The sequence below is a fragment of the Pavona decussata genome, unplaced genomic scaffold (genome assembly GCF_977016875.1).
Source record: "Pavona decussata unplaced genomic scaffold, jaPavDecu1.1 SCAFFOLD_219, whole genome shotgun sequence".
Taxonomy (NCBI): domain Eukaryota; kingdom Metazoa; phylum Cnidaria; class Anthozoa; order Scleractinia; family Agariciidae; genus Pavona; species Pavona decussata.
In genome coordinates this window covers 92,768-111,391 of record NW_028145624.1, presented here as the reverse complement: position 1 = coordinate 111,391, position 18,624 = coordinate 92,768, and the positions used below count along the sequence as shown (strand labels likewise).

Genomic DNA, 18,624 nt, shown 5'->3' with positions numbered 1-18,624 from the left:
GGAAAACCAGAAGAAGATGAAAATTGATTTATTTTTGTTTTCTTCACCCCCTTTAAAAAATGTGGCAATGTCTTGAGTCCCTGTACATGTACTTTTGTCACCCCTTAAATTTCTTTTGACTACTCAGGCTGTTAATTGAAAAGATTGTACTGTCACAATAACCTTTGTCCATACTCTCTTGTTCCATTCAACAATTAAATTGCTGAAAAAATTTCTCTGCGAAGAATACGCTTTTAATAGTGTTGTCGCCATAGTACATCATGGGACTGTAGACTGGCCGTTTGCACTGCATTAGTTGTTGTTGGCGAGTGATTGATACAGCAGCATTTCAATGTCACTTACAAATTGCTACTGTATATTTGAACTAAATGTCGTTGATTCTCTGTTATGAATTCCCAACTGCAACATTCTTATCTTAATCCTTTAAGCCCTGACAGTGATCAGCAACATCAGTGGTTATTGAATCCCTGAGGTTATGAGAATTAAGGATATGATCACCCAAGGTCAATTTTTTTGGTAGTTTAATACACCTTGTACCTTCTCCTCAGTACTTTTATAAGAAAAGTACACTGTATGTCGACAAGATACAGTAGGAGAATTTGTTCTTTGGTAGTAGGGTTTAAAGAGTTAAAGTTTAGAGTCGTAGGCCTTTATGTTTTCAGTTTGCCATGTTTTTATGTTGCAGTGAAAAGTATTTTTGTTGTAAATGACTGAGCAGTGGTCGTGGCCAATTTTGGCAGCCGAAAAATGCCAAATTCGCACAAGAGAGAAAAGCATTCTGTAAAATTGATTGAAAAACTTTCTTAAAGCTAGTCAAAGACTGTTAATTTGTTGGGATAAATACAAGTTACAGTGCATACAACCCTAGACTTGCTTACAAGTCGAGCTTAGAGAGCGCGAAGCGCGATCGTCAGAGCTCGAGCGAGCGAGCGCGAGCGAGCGAGAGGTCCATTCAATGAGAAGCGAGCGAGCGACTTTGAGAAAGTCTAATACAACCCACGACAGTTTTACAACTAATATGGCGCATTGGATGATGTCAAAGGCCCTCTTTTACATTGTTCATGCATCCTCTTTTTGTTTTAATTTCAGAGAGAAATTTTACTGTCGTTGTGCGCTTGGCTCTTTAGTAGCGTGTTTCTCGCTGTAAAGTAACATTTGTAAAAAGTACAGTCATGTACATGTTAGTTTTTGTTTGTAGCTTCATCATGAGAGGGAGTGCCCAGCATATCCAGTGGAGTGTGATAAATGCAACAAAGATGGCATTCCTCGGGCAAAGGTAAGATGGTGTCTTTTTGTTCAGCTCCTCAGTGATATCGGCCATACAGACCTTTAGATTATAGTACGACAGGCTACGCCCACGAGATTTGATTTGTAAGTTTTTAGCGAGGTACTAAAGAGATATATCCCAGGGCCGGGTGGTTCGAAAGCCAATTAACGCTCATGCACGATTAAAAGTTAATCGAGGCTTTCACCGTCGCTCGTTAAAATGAGTTTAAAGCCTAACTTCAAGCTAAAGGTAAAGAGAAGTCTAAGTCAAAACTGAGGGCCGAAAATCTTTTGGAAGAATCTTTGTTGATGAGCAATTAAACTCGAGTCAAAGTTTGCGTTAATCCAGGATTAGCTTAATCGGGCTTTGAACAACTGGGCCCAGGAAGCTTCACTTTACTCTTTGTCAGCAAGGAACTTCCAGTTGCTTTGAATAACGATAGCTAATCGCTTTAGTGATTCCAAAAAGACGGCTGATCATCAATTTTCTGTGGACATGTTTTCGCCAGTACGCCGTTCTCGCAAAACCATGCAGTAAAATGACGACTGTTGTCTCTTTTTCCCGCCACGCTCGCGCACTCTTTGTCTATTGGAAAAAACCTGCTCGTACTCGTACTAGAATTACTAGAATTATTAGAATTTCAAAAAGGTCTTTAATATCTGAGGACAAATTTCTGGTGCAGGCGTCTTCTGAAGTTGACCGCCAAATTTGCGATACCAAGTAAATCCTTAACATTTCGAGATCGTGTCATTTTTATCATTTTTATTTCTGGAAATCAGTAAAACAAATTAAGTATATTATTTATCTTCGAAAGTGCGCCATCAGTCGGCAGAGCACGTCCTTCGTGCTCACACCTTCGGAGTGCGTTTAAATTGCCCGGGAGTGGGACCGGAGTGGGTGGTACTGGAGGGGGTTGGTGGTATCCCTTCTCAATTAACTGTTTGTAATGTTTTAGTTGTCAGAACATCTGGATCCAGTTGTGGGAGACTGTGATGCCGTAGAGGGACCATGTCCATTCTCACAGATTGGCTGTCCCCAAACTGAGGTACTTTGAATGAGACTCACTTTTCTTTGAACAGTAAACTGTTGTTGACCCTGTTAATTATTCCTCAGTGGGAACACCCTGGGTAAATAAAACCAACAGACGAACACGTATGAGATAACCAGAGTGAAAGTTACCATGGTAACCGGATGGCTTTCGTTCGGATTACCCAAACCCCAGTCAATTTGAATGCCAGCAATAGCAGTCGCTCATACTTTACTGGCTGAGCAAAAGTTCCGTGATAACATTTAATATCTGCCCAAGGATCCATTGAAATGATGCTAAATAAATGTGTTAAGGTGCTTTCCTCGCAATAGAAAATGGTGCAAAAAGTTTCTAAAACTTTCAGTAATTTTTATAGTAAGTATTATTTCAACAAATGCAGTGAAAAGAATAGATCACCGTGCCCGCGAAAGAACTTTTGGATCCCATAATTGCTAGCCTGCGGACGCGTTTCCGTTGTGTTTTTTGTGCGTTTTTCGCCGTTTGACCATGCGGAATTTGGGACGAGATCGAAAATAAGGGAGAAAAGAGGTTGGGGCTGGGGGTGGCGGTGGTGGTGAGGGAGGGGGGAGGGAGTAGTTTCCTCTCTCTCTCTCCTCTCCCCTTTTCTCATTTCTCCGTTTTGTTTCCGGCGCTCTCGTCCTAATTTCCGCTGGGTCAAACAGCGAAAAACGAACAAAGCCCCACGGAAATGGTTGCTGTGCAGGCTACAGGCTACATAATTGCTTGCAACATTAACTTGCAAATGTATGTCTATTTGATCTGTTGATGCTATTTCTGGTGGAAGCAGGAATTGCATACATAAGACAGGACTTCAAAAAACGTTAAGCACAATGTGAAACAGTATTGATGTCACTATGTTATGCCCGACGATTCATTTTTCTGTCATACTTTTTCAATACATATTTTTTTTAAATAAGCTAAGATAAACTACAAAGGTAGGTTATATTGCTTGTTTAGAAGAAAATAACCATTGAGTAATCGGGGCTGAGCTTAGAATCAAGACAAACCCGCAGTCACTGAATGCACTATGCAATTTAATGGCATCGCCTCAAGGTAAACGTACATGTAAGGAAATTCAGTAGAAAACAATTTCTTTGTAAATAGTTTATAAATCCGAGCAGCCAAGCGTAATATGCTGTAGTTACACTTGCTGTTTACAAGTGTTTTTAATTTTTCCTTGTGACAGTCAGCATGGTTTGAGCAATATCCGACTGACTCTGTTTTTGTTTTTAAACAGGTCCTCAGTCACAGTCAAAAGAAGAAACATCTGGAACAAGCCAACACATTCCACACCATCCTGGTGCTGCAGTGCGCACTGCGAATGGGCCGCGAAATGGAGGCGCTTTTAATGCACAATCCTAGAATGATGACCAGAAGCCCACAGCTTATAACGAATTATGACGGCGTTATCTCTGATATTCTTGCTCAAGTGCAAACCGGCACAGCGGAAAACAGGGATTTACGCGAAAAATTGCGAGAGAATAGTGAAAGAATCACCTCGGTAGAGAGAAAACTGGCTTCAGGTAATTTGTTGGCTGCTTCGCCATCTGCTCAAGGGTCTGGTGATTCAAACGGCAGTGTACAAAACACTGAGATTACGCGAAGGCTTGTTAACGTCGAGAACAGATCTGCTGACCACGAGGTTCTTTTGGTGGAGAGTAACCGAACAATAGAACAGGCAAATAGAGATGTGGCTACCGTTAGGCGGCAGATTGATACTGTACAAGAAACCGTCAGGAGGTTGGAGCGAAGGATCGATTCTATCGAGCACACTCTGGCTCTTAGAAATGTTACCCTAGCTGATTTAGAGGAATACATTAGACAGCAGGAGTTTTCTAGCTACGATGGTCAACTGCTTTGGAAGATACCTGAATATGCCCGCAAGAAAAATGAGGCGGTCAGCGGCCAGCAGGTGTCGTTCTACAGTCCATGCTTCTACACAAGTCGCTATGGATACAAGATGTGCGCACGCATATATTTAAACGGAGATGGCATGGGGCGAGGAACACACATTTCAGTGTTCTTTGTTGTCATGCGCGGCCAGTATGATGCATTACTCCGCTGGCCTTTCAGACAGAAGGTCACATTCATGTTGATGGATCAGGATAATGTGGAGCACGTTATTGACGCCTTCAGGCCTGATCCAAGTAGCTCATCCTTCCAGAGGCCGAGAAGAGAGACCAACATCGCCAGTGGGTGCCCGATGTTCTGCTCCCTCACTGAACTGAACAATCACGCTTATGTGCGAGACGACACGATGTTCCTGAAAGTTATAGTGGACACTTCTGACCTTTAAAAACTCCTTGCGCACATGAGCCATATTAGTCATATCCCCAGTGATATTCGGGGAAAATTTTTGTTGTTCAAGCTACCTGGAAATGATTAGCTATAGCACGTAGCGGGGATCATCATCGCCCATGGCTGTGCGTTGAGCCTCGATGAAGTTGTCTCGGCTTTCTCTGATCTCTCGTTGTGTCCTTCAACAGGAAACTTTTCAGTTCGTTGTCGCTCGCGCGTCTTGGCTCCGCTAGCTCCTTCCAGTTTCAGTAATGTTGACTGATGTGAAGGCTTGAAAGTCTGGCGTGAAAATGGGATACACCCTGGTGCTTTTGGTCCAGGTATGAACGTATGAAGTTATGCAACAGTTTGTTTGAATAACTGAAGAATTTGCCTTTCGACCAGTTTTCATGGTGACAGGTTGATGTCAACGTACTGCAGGCGTTTTAGCTCATTGCTAGTGTATTTAGGTTCCTGTTTGTTTTGTAAAAAAATTAAACCTGGTTGTAGTGCAGATCAGTAGGTAAAATGATCTTGCTATCCTAGGGTCGAGTCGATATGCGTCGGCGCGGTGGTTAATCAATTTGTTCACCCAAACTGAGTTTGTTTTTTTTCGGTTCCTGTTTGTATAAAGATAATTATACCTAGTTATAGCACAGGTAGCCCAAGCTATATAATTTGTGTTGACTCTTGTAACGTAAACATCAGCGTCACGTAATTTGAGGATCAAGATAGCGAAATTATAAGGGTTTGAATTTAAAGGTAAAATTCGAAAATGATTTTCACCAAAAATTTATCAGCTGAACTCGTTTGTAGTCCCTTTTGTGTCCTGTGTGGTTTCTATATTGATTTGAGGCGATTCGTGGAGTTTCAGTTCTAATGGCTTTTTTCTATATATATATACCCACAAGGTAGGGGAGTCCGCCAGAGAAATAGCCTGCGAACGCAGACGTATTTCCTGCTCTCGCTTCTCTCCACTGTGAAATAAAATTGCCAGATTTCTACAAACGCTATGTGAATGACACACTAGCTGCAATCAAAGACGAAGCCTTTCTGGTGACTTTGCCGAACAACTGTCATCCATCCATATCTTTCACCATGGAGATCGCGACTTATGGTATATATCCTGCCATTTGACGGCATTGAAATATGCAAGAAAGGCTGCAGGCTAGTAACAAGTGTTTACCGTAAACCAATAAACACTGGTGCTCCTTCACCATCAGAGTCATGTGACGATAACCGCTACAAAAGGTCTCTAGTCAGGATAAGGTTAAACCGTGCTTTTCGCTTGTCGTCGACCTGGGATCTATTCACAACAGAATGCGAACGCCTCAAACTAATGTTCTCTAAACTCAAGTACCCAGATTCTCTTATCAACTCTACCATCGCCCACTTCGTTACTTCTGTGACGTCGCGAGGCACAATTCCGACGCCTCAGACTGACAATATCCGTCCGATAGTTTTACCATTCAAAGACCAGAGGTCAGCTGACGCAGTAAAGAAACATCTCTCTGATTTATAATGGTAATTGAACTGAGTGGAGTGCAATTTGGTCTGAAATCATACGCGTGATTTCAAAATCGAACGAGCGCGCAGCGCGAGTTTGATTTGAAATCACAAGTATGATTTCAGACCAAAATTGCACGACACAAAGTTCAATTACCACCTTATTACACCTATTTTGAAATCACAGAGTATCATTGTCAATATTAATATTCTATTTTTGTTACTTCATTTCCATTTTGATGGGCTAAAGAAAGGATGTGATTTAGAGCAAAAAATGGTGCAATTTGGGAATAAATCACACTGTTGAGAGCCAATCAGATTGCGGGGATCATCAGTGATTTCAAAATGGGTGTAATAAAAGCAACAAAATTGACCTCACTCTACAGCCGGTTTTCAGAAGCCGTAAACTTGGTGATGATATTAAAGTGCAGGAGTCTAAGCCACCCGTGATCAATCAACAGTCAGAGTGCGTTGTGTATAATTTTGTATGTCATCTGTGTGATGCAGATTACGTCGGCTACACCAGCCGTCATCTACACCAACGCATTGATGAGCATCGGTTCTCTGCCATCGGGAAACACCTGAAGAATGATCACCAAGTTAACATAATTGGTGACCTGACAAGCAACTTCACCATCCAAAAGAATTGCCAGGGAAAGCTTGATTGCTTAATCTTTGAAATGCTGTGGATCCGCAAGAAGAAACCGAGTCGAAACACCCAGTCAGACTCCATTCACGCGAAACCATTTGTTTAACCCAGCGAACGAACATAACTCTCACTTTATAACACTCCTCTGAAATGAACACCGGACATGCAGTTACTTTTAATCTTAATTTAAATTATTCTATTTCACACCTTTACTTTCTGTATAAATTATCTTTTCTGCTACATTCTTTACTTGATGATGGTGCCAAGATGACACCGAGACGTCGTTTACGTTTTTTCGCTTCTTTTTATAGTTAACTGTATTTCTAAATTTAATCTTATTAGATACTAATGTTAATATTAATATTGTAATATTGTGGATATTGTTTGTTTGCTATTGATCCTGTTGGTAAACCCCTATAGGCAGATCGTGATAATCATAAATGTTAACAAGATAATGTAGCTGTAACTTCGTATATCTATTAATACAGCTCAAATCGCTGTTAATGTTTCTCGTTGTTCAATGCAAAGTTCATTCTTTCACCTTCTTTCACCTTTCAGTTTCTACTGATCAGAATCTTTAAGTCGTCCGTCAAAGGTTGATTTTCTGAGGCGCTCTGTGGTATATTGTACGTAGGTCGCCTCTTGAGAATAAATGGCGTCTTGCTGGGCGATAGTCTGTTGGTCCGTGTGCTGAATCGTTCCACCTGGCCTTGTAATTTGGGTTGCAATGGGGTCATTCGCTTGTGCTGAAATTCTGTGAATGCGTGTCCGTTAAACGGTGGTCTATTGTCGCTTTGAAGTATTTGTGGGACTTCATGTGTTGCGAAGATCTTTAGTTTCTTTCTAGTGGTTTTGAATGAAGGTGATGTGGTGAATTCGACCTCTGGGTGTATTTGAGTATTGGTCAGTTCATGACAAGGGCGTGCCGTCCATTTAACAAATAGATTCCAAGTTGCCGTGCGTCTGTTCAGTAATAGATCACAGATGACGTCAAAATGTGGTAAGAACAAAAAAGTGGCACACGAGCCGCAGGCGAGTGTGTCACTGATGTTCTTACCACATTTTGACGTCTTCTGTGATCTATTACTGAACAGACGCACGGCAACTTGGAATCTATTTGTTTTATACAATGAACAGAAAGGAAACACGACAAACTTGCCTCGTAGTGCTTGACTGTTCGATTTGTGCCAGTTCAGGCATTTTCAAAGTCACCAACGCTACTTTCCGTGTCGGCTTCTTCTCTTCTTCTTTATCGTACTCGTAAACAGCTTCCTCTTATTTTTTCCGAGGCCTTCGCTTGCTCAAAGCAGAATAATCTAGTAAATATTTCCAAAGCTGTGAGCCTTTTCGTAGCGCTAACAACTGTTTTGAAGATTTGTTCCAGTTTAGGCATTTTCAATTGACAAGATCACTTTCGCCTTGGTTTCGTCTTTTTCTTGTTTGTAAACAGCGTCTGCTAAACTTTGCTCGAGGCCTTCACTTGCTCAATTCGAATTAATCTCGCAAATATTTTCAAAACTGTGCGCCATGTTGTACTAAACAAAGAAAACAATTTTTCCAGTGACGTCATCCGTGTGTACTGTAATAGATCATGGGCAACGACCAATCACAGCGTGCGCAGTATTCAGCGCATTGTATAATTAGAAATGGTCCGCAGAAGTCCACTTCTATTACTGCCCATGGTCTGTCTGGAAGCTCAGTCATTTTGGCTGGCTGTATTGGCTTCGGGTTAGTGGCTATTTGGCATTCGAAGCAATTTTTGACTGCGTTGTCGATTTGCAGGTTCATGCCTGGCCACCAGTATTTGTGCCTGGTCATCTCCTTTGTCTTGGAAAGTCCCAAATGTCCTTGCTTATGTGCTGTCCTGATAATCTTCTCGCGTAGTTGCGTTGGTGGTATGATCTTGTCAAGTCGGAGGATGACATCTTCTGCTTCGTAGAGTTCAGCTTATAGGTCTGTGTAGGATTGCAGCACAGGGTCTTTCTTGTCCCAACGTCCAGACTGCATGGCGTTTCTCAGATGCTGCATTTTTTGATCCATCTTTGTTTCGGCTGCGATTTGTTCTAGCAAAATGACATGGTCTACTTGGGTGGCTTCTTTATCACGCTTCTCTATGTTGTCCTTGTTTGTTTCTGGTAGCGGGTGACGAGACATGTAGTCGGTGACGTTCTCCTTTCCGGGGACATGGATCATTGTGAAGTCGAGGTTCTGCATCTTCGTGGTGAGTCGTTCAATCCTAGGGGGAAGTTTTGCTTGTGCGTTGTTGAAGAGAGTAAGCAAAGGTTTGTGGTCGGTAGCCAGTTGGAAGTGTTTTCCTTGTGTCAGGTACATTTGTAGCCTTGATGTCGTGAACTCTGCTGAGAGGGCTTCTCTTTCCAGTCGTAGATGACCAAACTGTCGCGTTTCGGGTAATATGGTACAAGAGCTGGTGCTGAAGTGATTACAGTCTTCAGCTCTCCTCTAAATCCAAGTCTCACCCCATAAATATCACACGTACACAGAAACCGAAACCCAGATGGTAAATCAAAGAAAGGAATTTTATACCTTTCACGGATGGTGTCAATAACAAAGCCAGAAGCACGAATGGAATTAGACCAAAACGCAATATTGTCCCCTACCCTAAACGAACTAACGTCCGAAGACTGTTCAAAGTCAAAAGAATCATTTACTGAGTGACTTATCTGATCTGGTGGAAGACTAGTAGTTGGGACAGTTGTTTCTCCAGTGTCCCTCCAAACCACAGGCGAAGCACACTCCTCTACGTCTGAAGGATCCGGGAAAATAAGAGCCTTGACAAAAATGAAGCGCTTGGCTGACGGAAATACTTGAAATGAGAGTCGTCTTGCGAACCCAGAGATTGGAAAGACTGAAAATTAGGCGACCCAGAAGAACCATGGTTATTAGAAGAACCCAGCTTTGGACGCACTTTGGCCTTTCTTGCTTAAATCCAACGTCAAGCGCAGGAAAATACATCTCTGGAAGCTTCCTTCTGCTCCTTGGTCCACCGAAAATTTGCTTTGTCAATGGTTAATCGTCTGAGCGGTTTACATCTGCTTGGAAAGTTGCTGATGTACCAGGAGAGGTACACTAACATTTGTACCAGTTCGTCCTTACTCTTTGGCCGGGTACACTCTTGTACTGCTTTAATCTTGTCTGGGCTTGGTTTCAGTTCATCCGCTGTGAACATGTTCCCATAGAAATTGAGCGTTGTTTTTACGAAGTCGCATTTCTCCTTTTTCAGCGTCAGGTTATCGTCTCTTCATTTCGCTGTAGTAATGATTGTAGATTCGTGTTGCAGTTGTTCCAGGCAATGCCTCCAATCATGATATCATCTCCGTTGTTCAAGACGCGGAGAATTCCGGAGATTATCTTCCCTATCTCCGCATCGAATAGATCCTGACTGTTAAGTCCGTCAAACGCTTAGCGTGTATGTCGCGAATTTCCCCATGGTGCAGAGAATGTCATTAAGTGAACTGGTGATATCCATGGTTCAGGTCTAATTTACTGAATATATTGCAATGCTTGAATTCGTGATGAAATCCTCTGTGATCGGTGTTTGAACCTGTCCGAGTTCGATTTTTGTCTTCGCTCTATACCTCACTTGGGAGCCTGTTAACATGCTATTTTTGTTTTGTCGCGGTGTTTCTTTGAACACAGTCACTGATTTTTACTGAACAGATGGGGTTCATTGATTTTGGATGTGACAATTTCAATCTTTAGCAGTCGTTCGTTTTACGCTTGAAATCCTTCAAGTCATCCATCGATTTCTTGATTTGACGTTTGAGTTTAATTCTTCAGATTTCATCGCCGAGCAGACGCATGGATCTTTTTGTTCTCGTTGATGAGGGTGCCTTGTAATACAGAAGTATTTTTGCGCGGGTTTATGACTATGCAGGAAAAACAGATTTGGGCAAGGGCCATTGGAATCCAGAAAGAAAAATGGGGTAACCAACCCTTTTTCAGAGATAACAGTAATTCTACAAACTTTTAAATACATAATGTGATATTAATTGAAGGTTAAGGATAAGTTGTTTACTCTCAATTTTCGTTTTGGATTTCAACAGCCCCCTTTATTAACTTTAAATTTTTATTGTTCTTTCTAAATACAACAATTACAAACTATTCGACCCTACTACAAACTAACATACAGTGTTACAACAAATATCAACCACAAGATGACAATACTACACATTATCCCTACGTTAAATTAAAATCAACCGGGAAATCAAATAACACTCGTCTACACTAGATTACGTACGACAAAGATAGACACATGAAGAGCACCCATACTACGAGCTAGCATATGGCAAAAGCTTCTCCCACTTCTTGAAATGTTTTATTTGTCCCGCCTACTTGGAATATGTTTCTCCACATGGTATACAGCCTTGATTTTGGCCTCATAAACCCGCAAGGAGGCCCGAGGCACGATATTCAATTGCCACTTACAGATACACAAGTTTCAGATGTCACTATCAGATGATTTATATAATAATAATTGAACTGAGTGGAGTGCAGTTTGGTCTGAAATCATACGCGTGATTTCAAAATCGAACGAGCGCGCAGCGCGAGTTCGATTTGAAATCACAAGTATGATTTCAGACCAAAATTGCACGACACAAAGTTCAATTACCACTTTATTACACCTATTTTGAAATCACAGAGTATCATTGTCAATATTAATATTCTATTTTTGTTACTTCATTTCCATTTTGATGGGCGAAAGAAAGGATGCGACTTAGAGCAAAAAATGGTGCAATTTGGGAATAAATCGCACTGTTGAGAGCCAATCAGATTGCAGGGATCACCAGTGATTTCAAAATGGGCGTAATAAGATATTAATTCAACAACCCTTGCTAAGATCTTCATTTCCTGAATAGTCATTACTGCGCAAAATCCGGACATCTCAAGATGCGCAGAGCGTATGCGCAGGAGCAAAAGTAGAAACGTTCTTGGCTTTTTGAAGACTGACCCTAAACGTTTCCCAGACTGAGGGCTTCTTTCTGACATATGGCCTTAGCTTTAATCCTTTCCACTCTCGTTTTGGGAAGACGTTACTGTCAAAGTGTAAATAAACAAAGTAGTTGCAGGGGAATCTCGCTTTCGTATTGTGTTATTACGGAGCTTGTAGTTAAAGGCGAGATGGATTTCAGTACAATATTTAATTGTGTAACTGATTTTTGAAGACTTGTCGATGTAAAGAAACAAAACCGTCATCTAGTTACTTCAAATGTATACCGCTAAATAAATATGAAACTGAAAGTGTATTTACTGTAGATCAGACAAGAAGTCGTTCAAGGAACGATGGAAAATTCTTGAGAAAAGAATTTAACGAAGTAGGCTATAATCGGGAAACTTGCGGCCTGCTTACCCGTGCGACTTTTGTTGTGCTCAAGTTACAGTTTCAGTGTGAACAAGAGACTATTTTAGCGCGATTTGTCACCATGCAGGGGCACCCAACGACAGTTTTCTCTCAGATCCTTTGAAACGCTATTTTAGGCTATCTGGAGTGCCTTTAAAGCTCTGTAGGTTCATTTTCGGTTGCGCTATAAAAAATTTTTTTTTTTATCTGTTCGGTCATTCTAGAGGAACTTGAGTCTTTTCGAAATTACTAGGGCATTTTTGTCCATTTCCCAAAAACCGTAGGTCTTACTTCCCTTCCGAAAATTTTAGCTGACCTAAAAACAGCATTTTTATGAATCCGAAAACACTAGCCCTTAAATTTCCCACATCACGAAAGTTCGAGGTAAAGATTCCCTTTAGAAAATTGCTCGGGATTAAGGGCCTTCCGAACAGATAATTTACCGAAACGATCCGTTGGGTGCCCCTGACCATGATACAATGTATCTCAGTCGTTTCGAACAAGCTTGAAACTTGATGCAAAATTGCGGGTTTCTCAGACAACGTACAGTGACTCATCCTCAGAGACCCAGGGGCAGTTGGTCGAGTGGAAGGGATTTTCGTGGGCGAAATTTTACTACAAACTTTCGCCCACGAAAATGACTAACTGCCTCTGGATCTCCAAGAATGACATCGACTGTGATCGCGCTGAAATCGCAGCCGGTTTACACAGTCATGCGATTTAAAATGCGGCATCAAGCAAGAAAAATTAAAGTGAGGGTGCGGAAATGTTGCATCAAAAATCGCTCTTGTAAGAGGGCCTTTAGGTTTGTATCAAGTTTACTGAACTTGTTGTTGTGTATACCTTTGTAAAATATTTCCTTTGTAAATATGTGATGGTAGAAAATAAAATGAAAAGAAATTTTCCGGATCAGTGCCACATCGCGAAAACACTTACGTATTTGTAGTCAAGTCCCAAAGGACCATTCGGGCCCATAAAAAGAATCAAAGGTACCGAGCGCTTCCATTGAATTTGTAGTGACTGAAATGGGTCAAATAGGTTTCTTCCGGCGGATGGGAAATCAAATGGAACGGTCACTGAATTTTCAGTTGCCGCCTAAATTGGAATCTCTGTGAGTCATTTCAGTAATGTTTTTCTTGGGCTGTCTTATCCAACTTTTGCATTCGCGATTTCCGTTAAAACGATACAAGCTTCACCAAATTGAGTGCCAGTCTCGTAATGCTGTCCATTTCTGGGCATATTCCAAGAAACTAGGCAAGCAGCTTGAGAAGTGGGCCCTTTTATTTCCATTCTATTTTAATCGCTAGAACAATAAAGGGAAATGACGATCGTAGACAAAAACCTTCCTTGGCGTTATTCCGGAATAGAAATATCGGGCGCGGTAAGTACGTAATGCTATATTCTTACAGGCAATCACTACTGTTGATGATATGACAAATAGACTGTACGGCTACCACGAAATGAGGTAGGGAAAAAAGTTGAAACTAATGAGTTCTTGTTACAATACTGTAAGTGACAAAGTGCTTTTAATTTGATTGTTTGTGAACTCTTACACCCTTGAAAACTTTTTGACTTGTTTGTAAAATGTATTTAACAAATTAGTTTTGTGGATGTTGTTATTGAATAGCCCTTTTCACTGTTAACTCTGCTCGTTTGAATTACAATGAAATCTAGCATGTATGTGAGGCAATTTCGGGCTATTTTGTAGTTTTAGCCCGAAATTGCCTCGCATCCACGTTGGATAACATTGTAATGCAAATGGGAAAAATCAACCGTGAAAAGGACTATTCAGAGCCTAAACTGACTACAATTTTTAAATTAATTTGGGAACATTTTAACAGAAAAGTCTGAAGGAACAATTTCTTCAGGAGCGAAGCAACTGAAGACAACAGTGACTACTATAGCTGTTCAGTTATCAGTGGTACATTCTTCTATTTGAAGAAATTATTGGTTGTTGCGCGATTTCCTTTAACATTTCGATGAATAGAGGCAAGCCACAGAACACAGCATGTTTGAAACGAAACTGTACGTCAGAGTATCGATGAAAGTAGCCAAGGCAGTACTTATACTATAAGCAACCCTGGATACGAAATACATTCCGAGACCCTTTTTATTTTTGATACTCTGCTTTGGAGGGATGAACGGTTACCTATTATGAAGTATATTTTCATGTGTAGTACTGATTTTAACATAGATCTACAAAAGACGGGACTCCACAGCTTTCGTTTCCTAGAATAATAACTTGCAATGGCATTTTTTTCTTAAAAAAACTAACATTTTAGTCCTAGCCGCCGGAAACCGAAAACGCTACCGCCACTTAACCGCCCTGAGCACATCACCGCCATACGCAAACACGACGCCCGCGGAAACGAGAACGTCAAAAGAAAAAGAATTTAATATATGAACAAAACAATGTCTGTGAACGTGAATTACAAATTTTTGTAGATTTTGTCGCCGTCTTCGGCCAAACGGCAACGTCGGAAATGACCACGTTCAAGGTTTTGTGGAGAACGTGAGCACATGACGTTCAATTTTCCAGTCCATGAAGGCCGTTTCTACCAGTTCTGGGAGTAAATATTGCAAGATAATACACAGTTCAGCATGTGCAGTGAGAACAAAGCCGTCATTCGAAATGTTTGATTTATAAGCGTAATGTCTGAATACGACAAGATAATAATGACACAGTTATTAAAAGGTATGATGATACCGAATTGTCTGGTACGGTCTGGGAACACATTTGTTTAACAATGCTTCCTTCTGCGGAAATATTAATCGAAGGTCTGAGCATTAAATGTTCAAATCGATCCTGAATGGAATATTTCCATGTTCCTTTCTAAGGCATCCTTTTTTTCTTATATCTTCAAAAAAGTTTCTGTTTCTGTAACCGTATTTCGAGTGGCATTATGCAATCAGTTGTTTAGAAAATTGAAAATCCTCGAATGCTCCCCGAATGCTGTATTAAAAGCAGAATCTCCACGAATGTGAATTTTACACTGGTTGGGGTGCGCTGTCACAACAATTTCTTCGGCCCCCTCTTTCTGGATTTTCGGGATCCGCCCCTGGCAACGCTAGTTAACTGACAATCATTCCTCTTCTCATCGTGCCATAAATCAATAAACGAATCGAATGAGTGAATGGGACGGGACTATGTTCCAATCAATATGATGACTGCAAAGCGTCAAGCAAATGTCCATTGAATGCAGTCGAGAAGTAAGCAATGAAAGCTTGTAATTTTAATAACTAAACGTCTTTTAAAATATCATTCCTTCGCTTCCTACTCTCCAATGAAGTGTTGCCTTTGTTTAATGTCTGTTCGTTATATTAAAACGGATATAGGAACAGGTGGTGACGCACCACGTCGCCTGATCTGGCGAGAAACTGACTCTGAAAGGCCTTTTCCATATTAATTACCGACTCATTTTTTCACACCTTATTCCTATTCGGATAAAGGTGTTTCCCTTGATACTGGGATCAGCTGTCAAGGTGGACAACAGAGAAATTGTGTCAGAACCGACAGTTAGCAAATAGAATACTGATGAGAAAGCAAACGGCAAACCTCGGACTTGCTTCAAGTCGTCTTCCTCTTACACGCCGAAAGAGTGACCGACGAGCGAGGAGGTCGGACTCTCACGAAAACGGACTTTGAGAAAGTCTAGGCAAACCCAAGGACAAAACATGGGTCTTCATTCTGACCAGTTCGCAATCAACCACTTGTAAATACTGAAAACAGAAGACCACTGACGAAAACTAATACAATGATTATCACCAAACTAAGGGATAACAAAAAAAAAAAACAACAATGTCTTACTAGCAGCGGCTGCGCGTGTGTCCGGCAACTGGTGCGAAATTGATCATGATCTTTATCAATTTGGCCTGAGGGGAGGGGAGGGGGTGCATCACTACATGCTTTATGCATGTGTTTCTTAGAAAAGGAAAATGATGAAAGCGGACAATTATTCATGCTAACTCAAACATCGGACCATTCAAGGTATGTCTCAGTTTTAAATATTATAACTAATTGTTGTTAAACTCATAGCTGTTAGTTAAATTTTTACGGTGCATTTTGAAATAGGAAGGTATTTGTTTTGGCGCTTTACTGTATGTGTGTTGAAAATGCTTCGATTCCCTTGCATAATGGTAAACAGTGACAAACTCAAAGGCTACTGACACTCGTTACTGAAAGGACTAATATATCTATGGCGCTGCCGATTCCCCGCTGTCAGATTATGGCATGACTAATAAAGACATTCACCCACAAGGTGGAAGAATCGCGCGAGTGGAGAAAACAATCAAAATTTTCCCGCCCGCTTTGTTTTGCTGCTTCCGTTTTCGGTACGCTTACTTCTCTGTTCAGGTTTGCGCGCTTTTTCTGCTCGTTCCGTTACCAGTGCTTATATCACATTGTTGTCTTCCCCAAGGACAGAATTATTGTGAGTACAATTACTGCAAGTCATTGTTAATAATACAGACATGAACTGAACGTACGTTTTAAGACTGATAATGTTTTGAAATATTTTCGACACTGGTCAACATATTTCTGGTTTCAGTTTCACTTTCGAAGTAATATTTGAATCAGGGTGAAAATTGTCGTTTATTTTTATTCAGTATGCACTGAAATATCCTTGTAACGTAGTCTTAAGGCTAACTATTAAATTGTTGTCTGTAGATCATTGTATAAATTGTTTTAATTTGTCACCCACGTGATGCTGACTTCACTCAGAGTAGTGGAAACTCACTTAATATTTTATTCCGGGTTATTGTTTCCGGAAGCCTACCAGTTGTCCTGAGAAAACCGACGCTTACGACCTGAACAATAGATAAAGTGCGACAACTTACAAAAATCTCCAAGACTCTTTCTTCGACTTTCATCTGGGTTTCGGTCAGGTGCAGATGACGATTCTCGCTACACCTGGCTAGCATTGTTTCCGATGAGCGTCTTGTCGTCACGTTCTCCACGCATAAAGCCTTGGATTCGGTCATTTCATGTTGATGTACCAAAATTTTTTAACTCATGTGCTGAGTGCCATTGTTTTGCTCATTGAAACGTTTGTTTCTTGACGTTTTCGCTACAAGTTTCGTTCTCTTTCTTGACATGAACGCCGTTCCTACAAATTCAGTCACCCTGGATAATTCGGACTTCTATAATACACAAGATGTATGAGCTGGAAAATCGCCACTTAGTTCAAATTAAGTCAAGAGGCGTATATATACGCGCCTGGCTGGTACAAAAGTCTAATTTTATTAGCTGGGACAGTGATTCCGTAGAAAGCGGTTGCAAATTTCGGATCCAAAAACCTAAATTGTACACAATGTCTGTAATTGAAAGATTCAGTATATATCTAATGACTTCACAAACTTGCAGCAAAATTGGTAGCAAGCGGATGAGAAAAAAAAAATACCTGCGACGGGTCCGGTAATTAAGTTACCGGAACTACACCTTAAACCCCCGCACCCCCCCCCCCCCCCCACCCTCCGGCCGGGACATAGCGGGGCATTTGCGGGGAATTTTCATTAAATGCTGGATTTCACGTTGGTCAGGTGACGCTGCTGGTCGAAGTGCATTTTTTTTTCATGGATATTACGAGATCAAAATCATACGCTAAACAATTTTCTATAAGATATATGAATATCTTCACGACCCATGGTCCACCATCGACGGGAAGAAGTGACAACGGACAACAGTTTATTTCAGACTTTGCGGAGCATCTCACTTGTGGCCCCTATGTGAATGAAGAAGTAGAGGGATGGAGGAGACAACTTCCCTGAAGGGATTACGAGTTAGAGACAGAGAAATGAAAGTGAAAGCTAAGTTTATGTAGACGGAAGGCGGCATGCTGAATATTCAGATCTGTTCCAACTGACAAGATATAGGTGAAACAACACAGGCAAAACAAGTTATCAACCCCGTTTGCAATACAGTCAAGACGTCCAGCTTAAGTGAAACATCACTCAAGAAAAAAATGCGGAAAAGAAATATGAGGAACCATGACTGATCATGAAACCCAGATCAGGATGACGCAACTTCAGAGAAACGGGCCCCTGAGCTCTGAAAGGACCTGTCGGGCAGAGAGGGGAATGGAGCAGAGACTCACTCAGGTCACTTGCTGAATCTTGTTTGAATGTTGTAGGAAGCCGGCTAAAAGTGATCAGAGTGTGTTTGTCTTCCAAGTATCACTGCCTTAACTAAACAGCACCTAAATGACACCAATGAGACAAAAGATGAGGCGTATTTCAATTAAAAACTTCAAAAGGAACATGGCTTGGAAGTTTAAAAGCGCAGAGGTCAACTATTTAAAGGATTAAATCACGACTGATTATAGGCATTTATCAAGAAACTGCGCATAGTTGACGTAGTTGGAAGTAAACGGAATTGTAAAACCCTGACCGCCGGCGCGACTGCCACAGTAAGTGAATTTTCCCTTTTTATTAGAAGATTATAGTTGCCTACCTTCTCTGGGTGGATTATGCATTGACATAGCGGCACTGAGGTTCGACCCTCAGACGGAGTAGAAATTTAG

General features: G+C 41.1%; 1 protein-coding gene across 4 annotated transcripts in view; it reads left to right on the top strand.

Annotated features, from left to right (window-relative positions):
- Positions 1-13,015, top strand: part of LOC146459362 (TNF receptor-associated factor 2-like) — a 34,473-nt gene extending 21,458 nt beyond the window's left edge. For 3 of the 4 annotated variants that reach the window (XM_085089552.1, XM_085089550.1, XM_085089553.1), the window contains exons 6-8: positions 1,199-1,276; positions 2,223-2,312; positions 3,553-5,360. In XM_085089552.1, the coding sequence (XP_084945678.1) occupies positions 1,199-1,276; positions 2,223-2,312; positions 3,553-4,611 (1,227 nt within the window). In that variant the 3' untranslated portion in view covers positions 4,612-5,360. Of the gene's footprint in view, positions 1-1,198; positions 1,277-2,222; positions 2,313-3,552 lie in introns of all 4 variants that reach the window. The other variant, XM_085089551.1, reaches the window with a different exon arrangement.
- Positions 13,016-18,624: the final 5,609 nt, after the last annotated feature.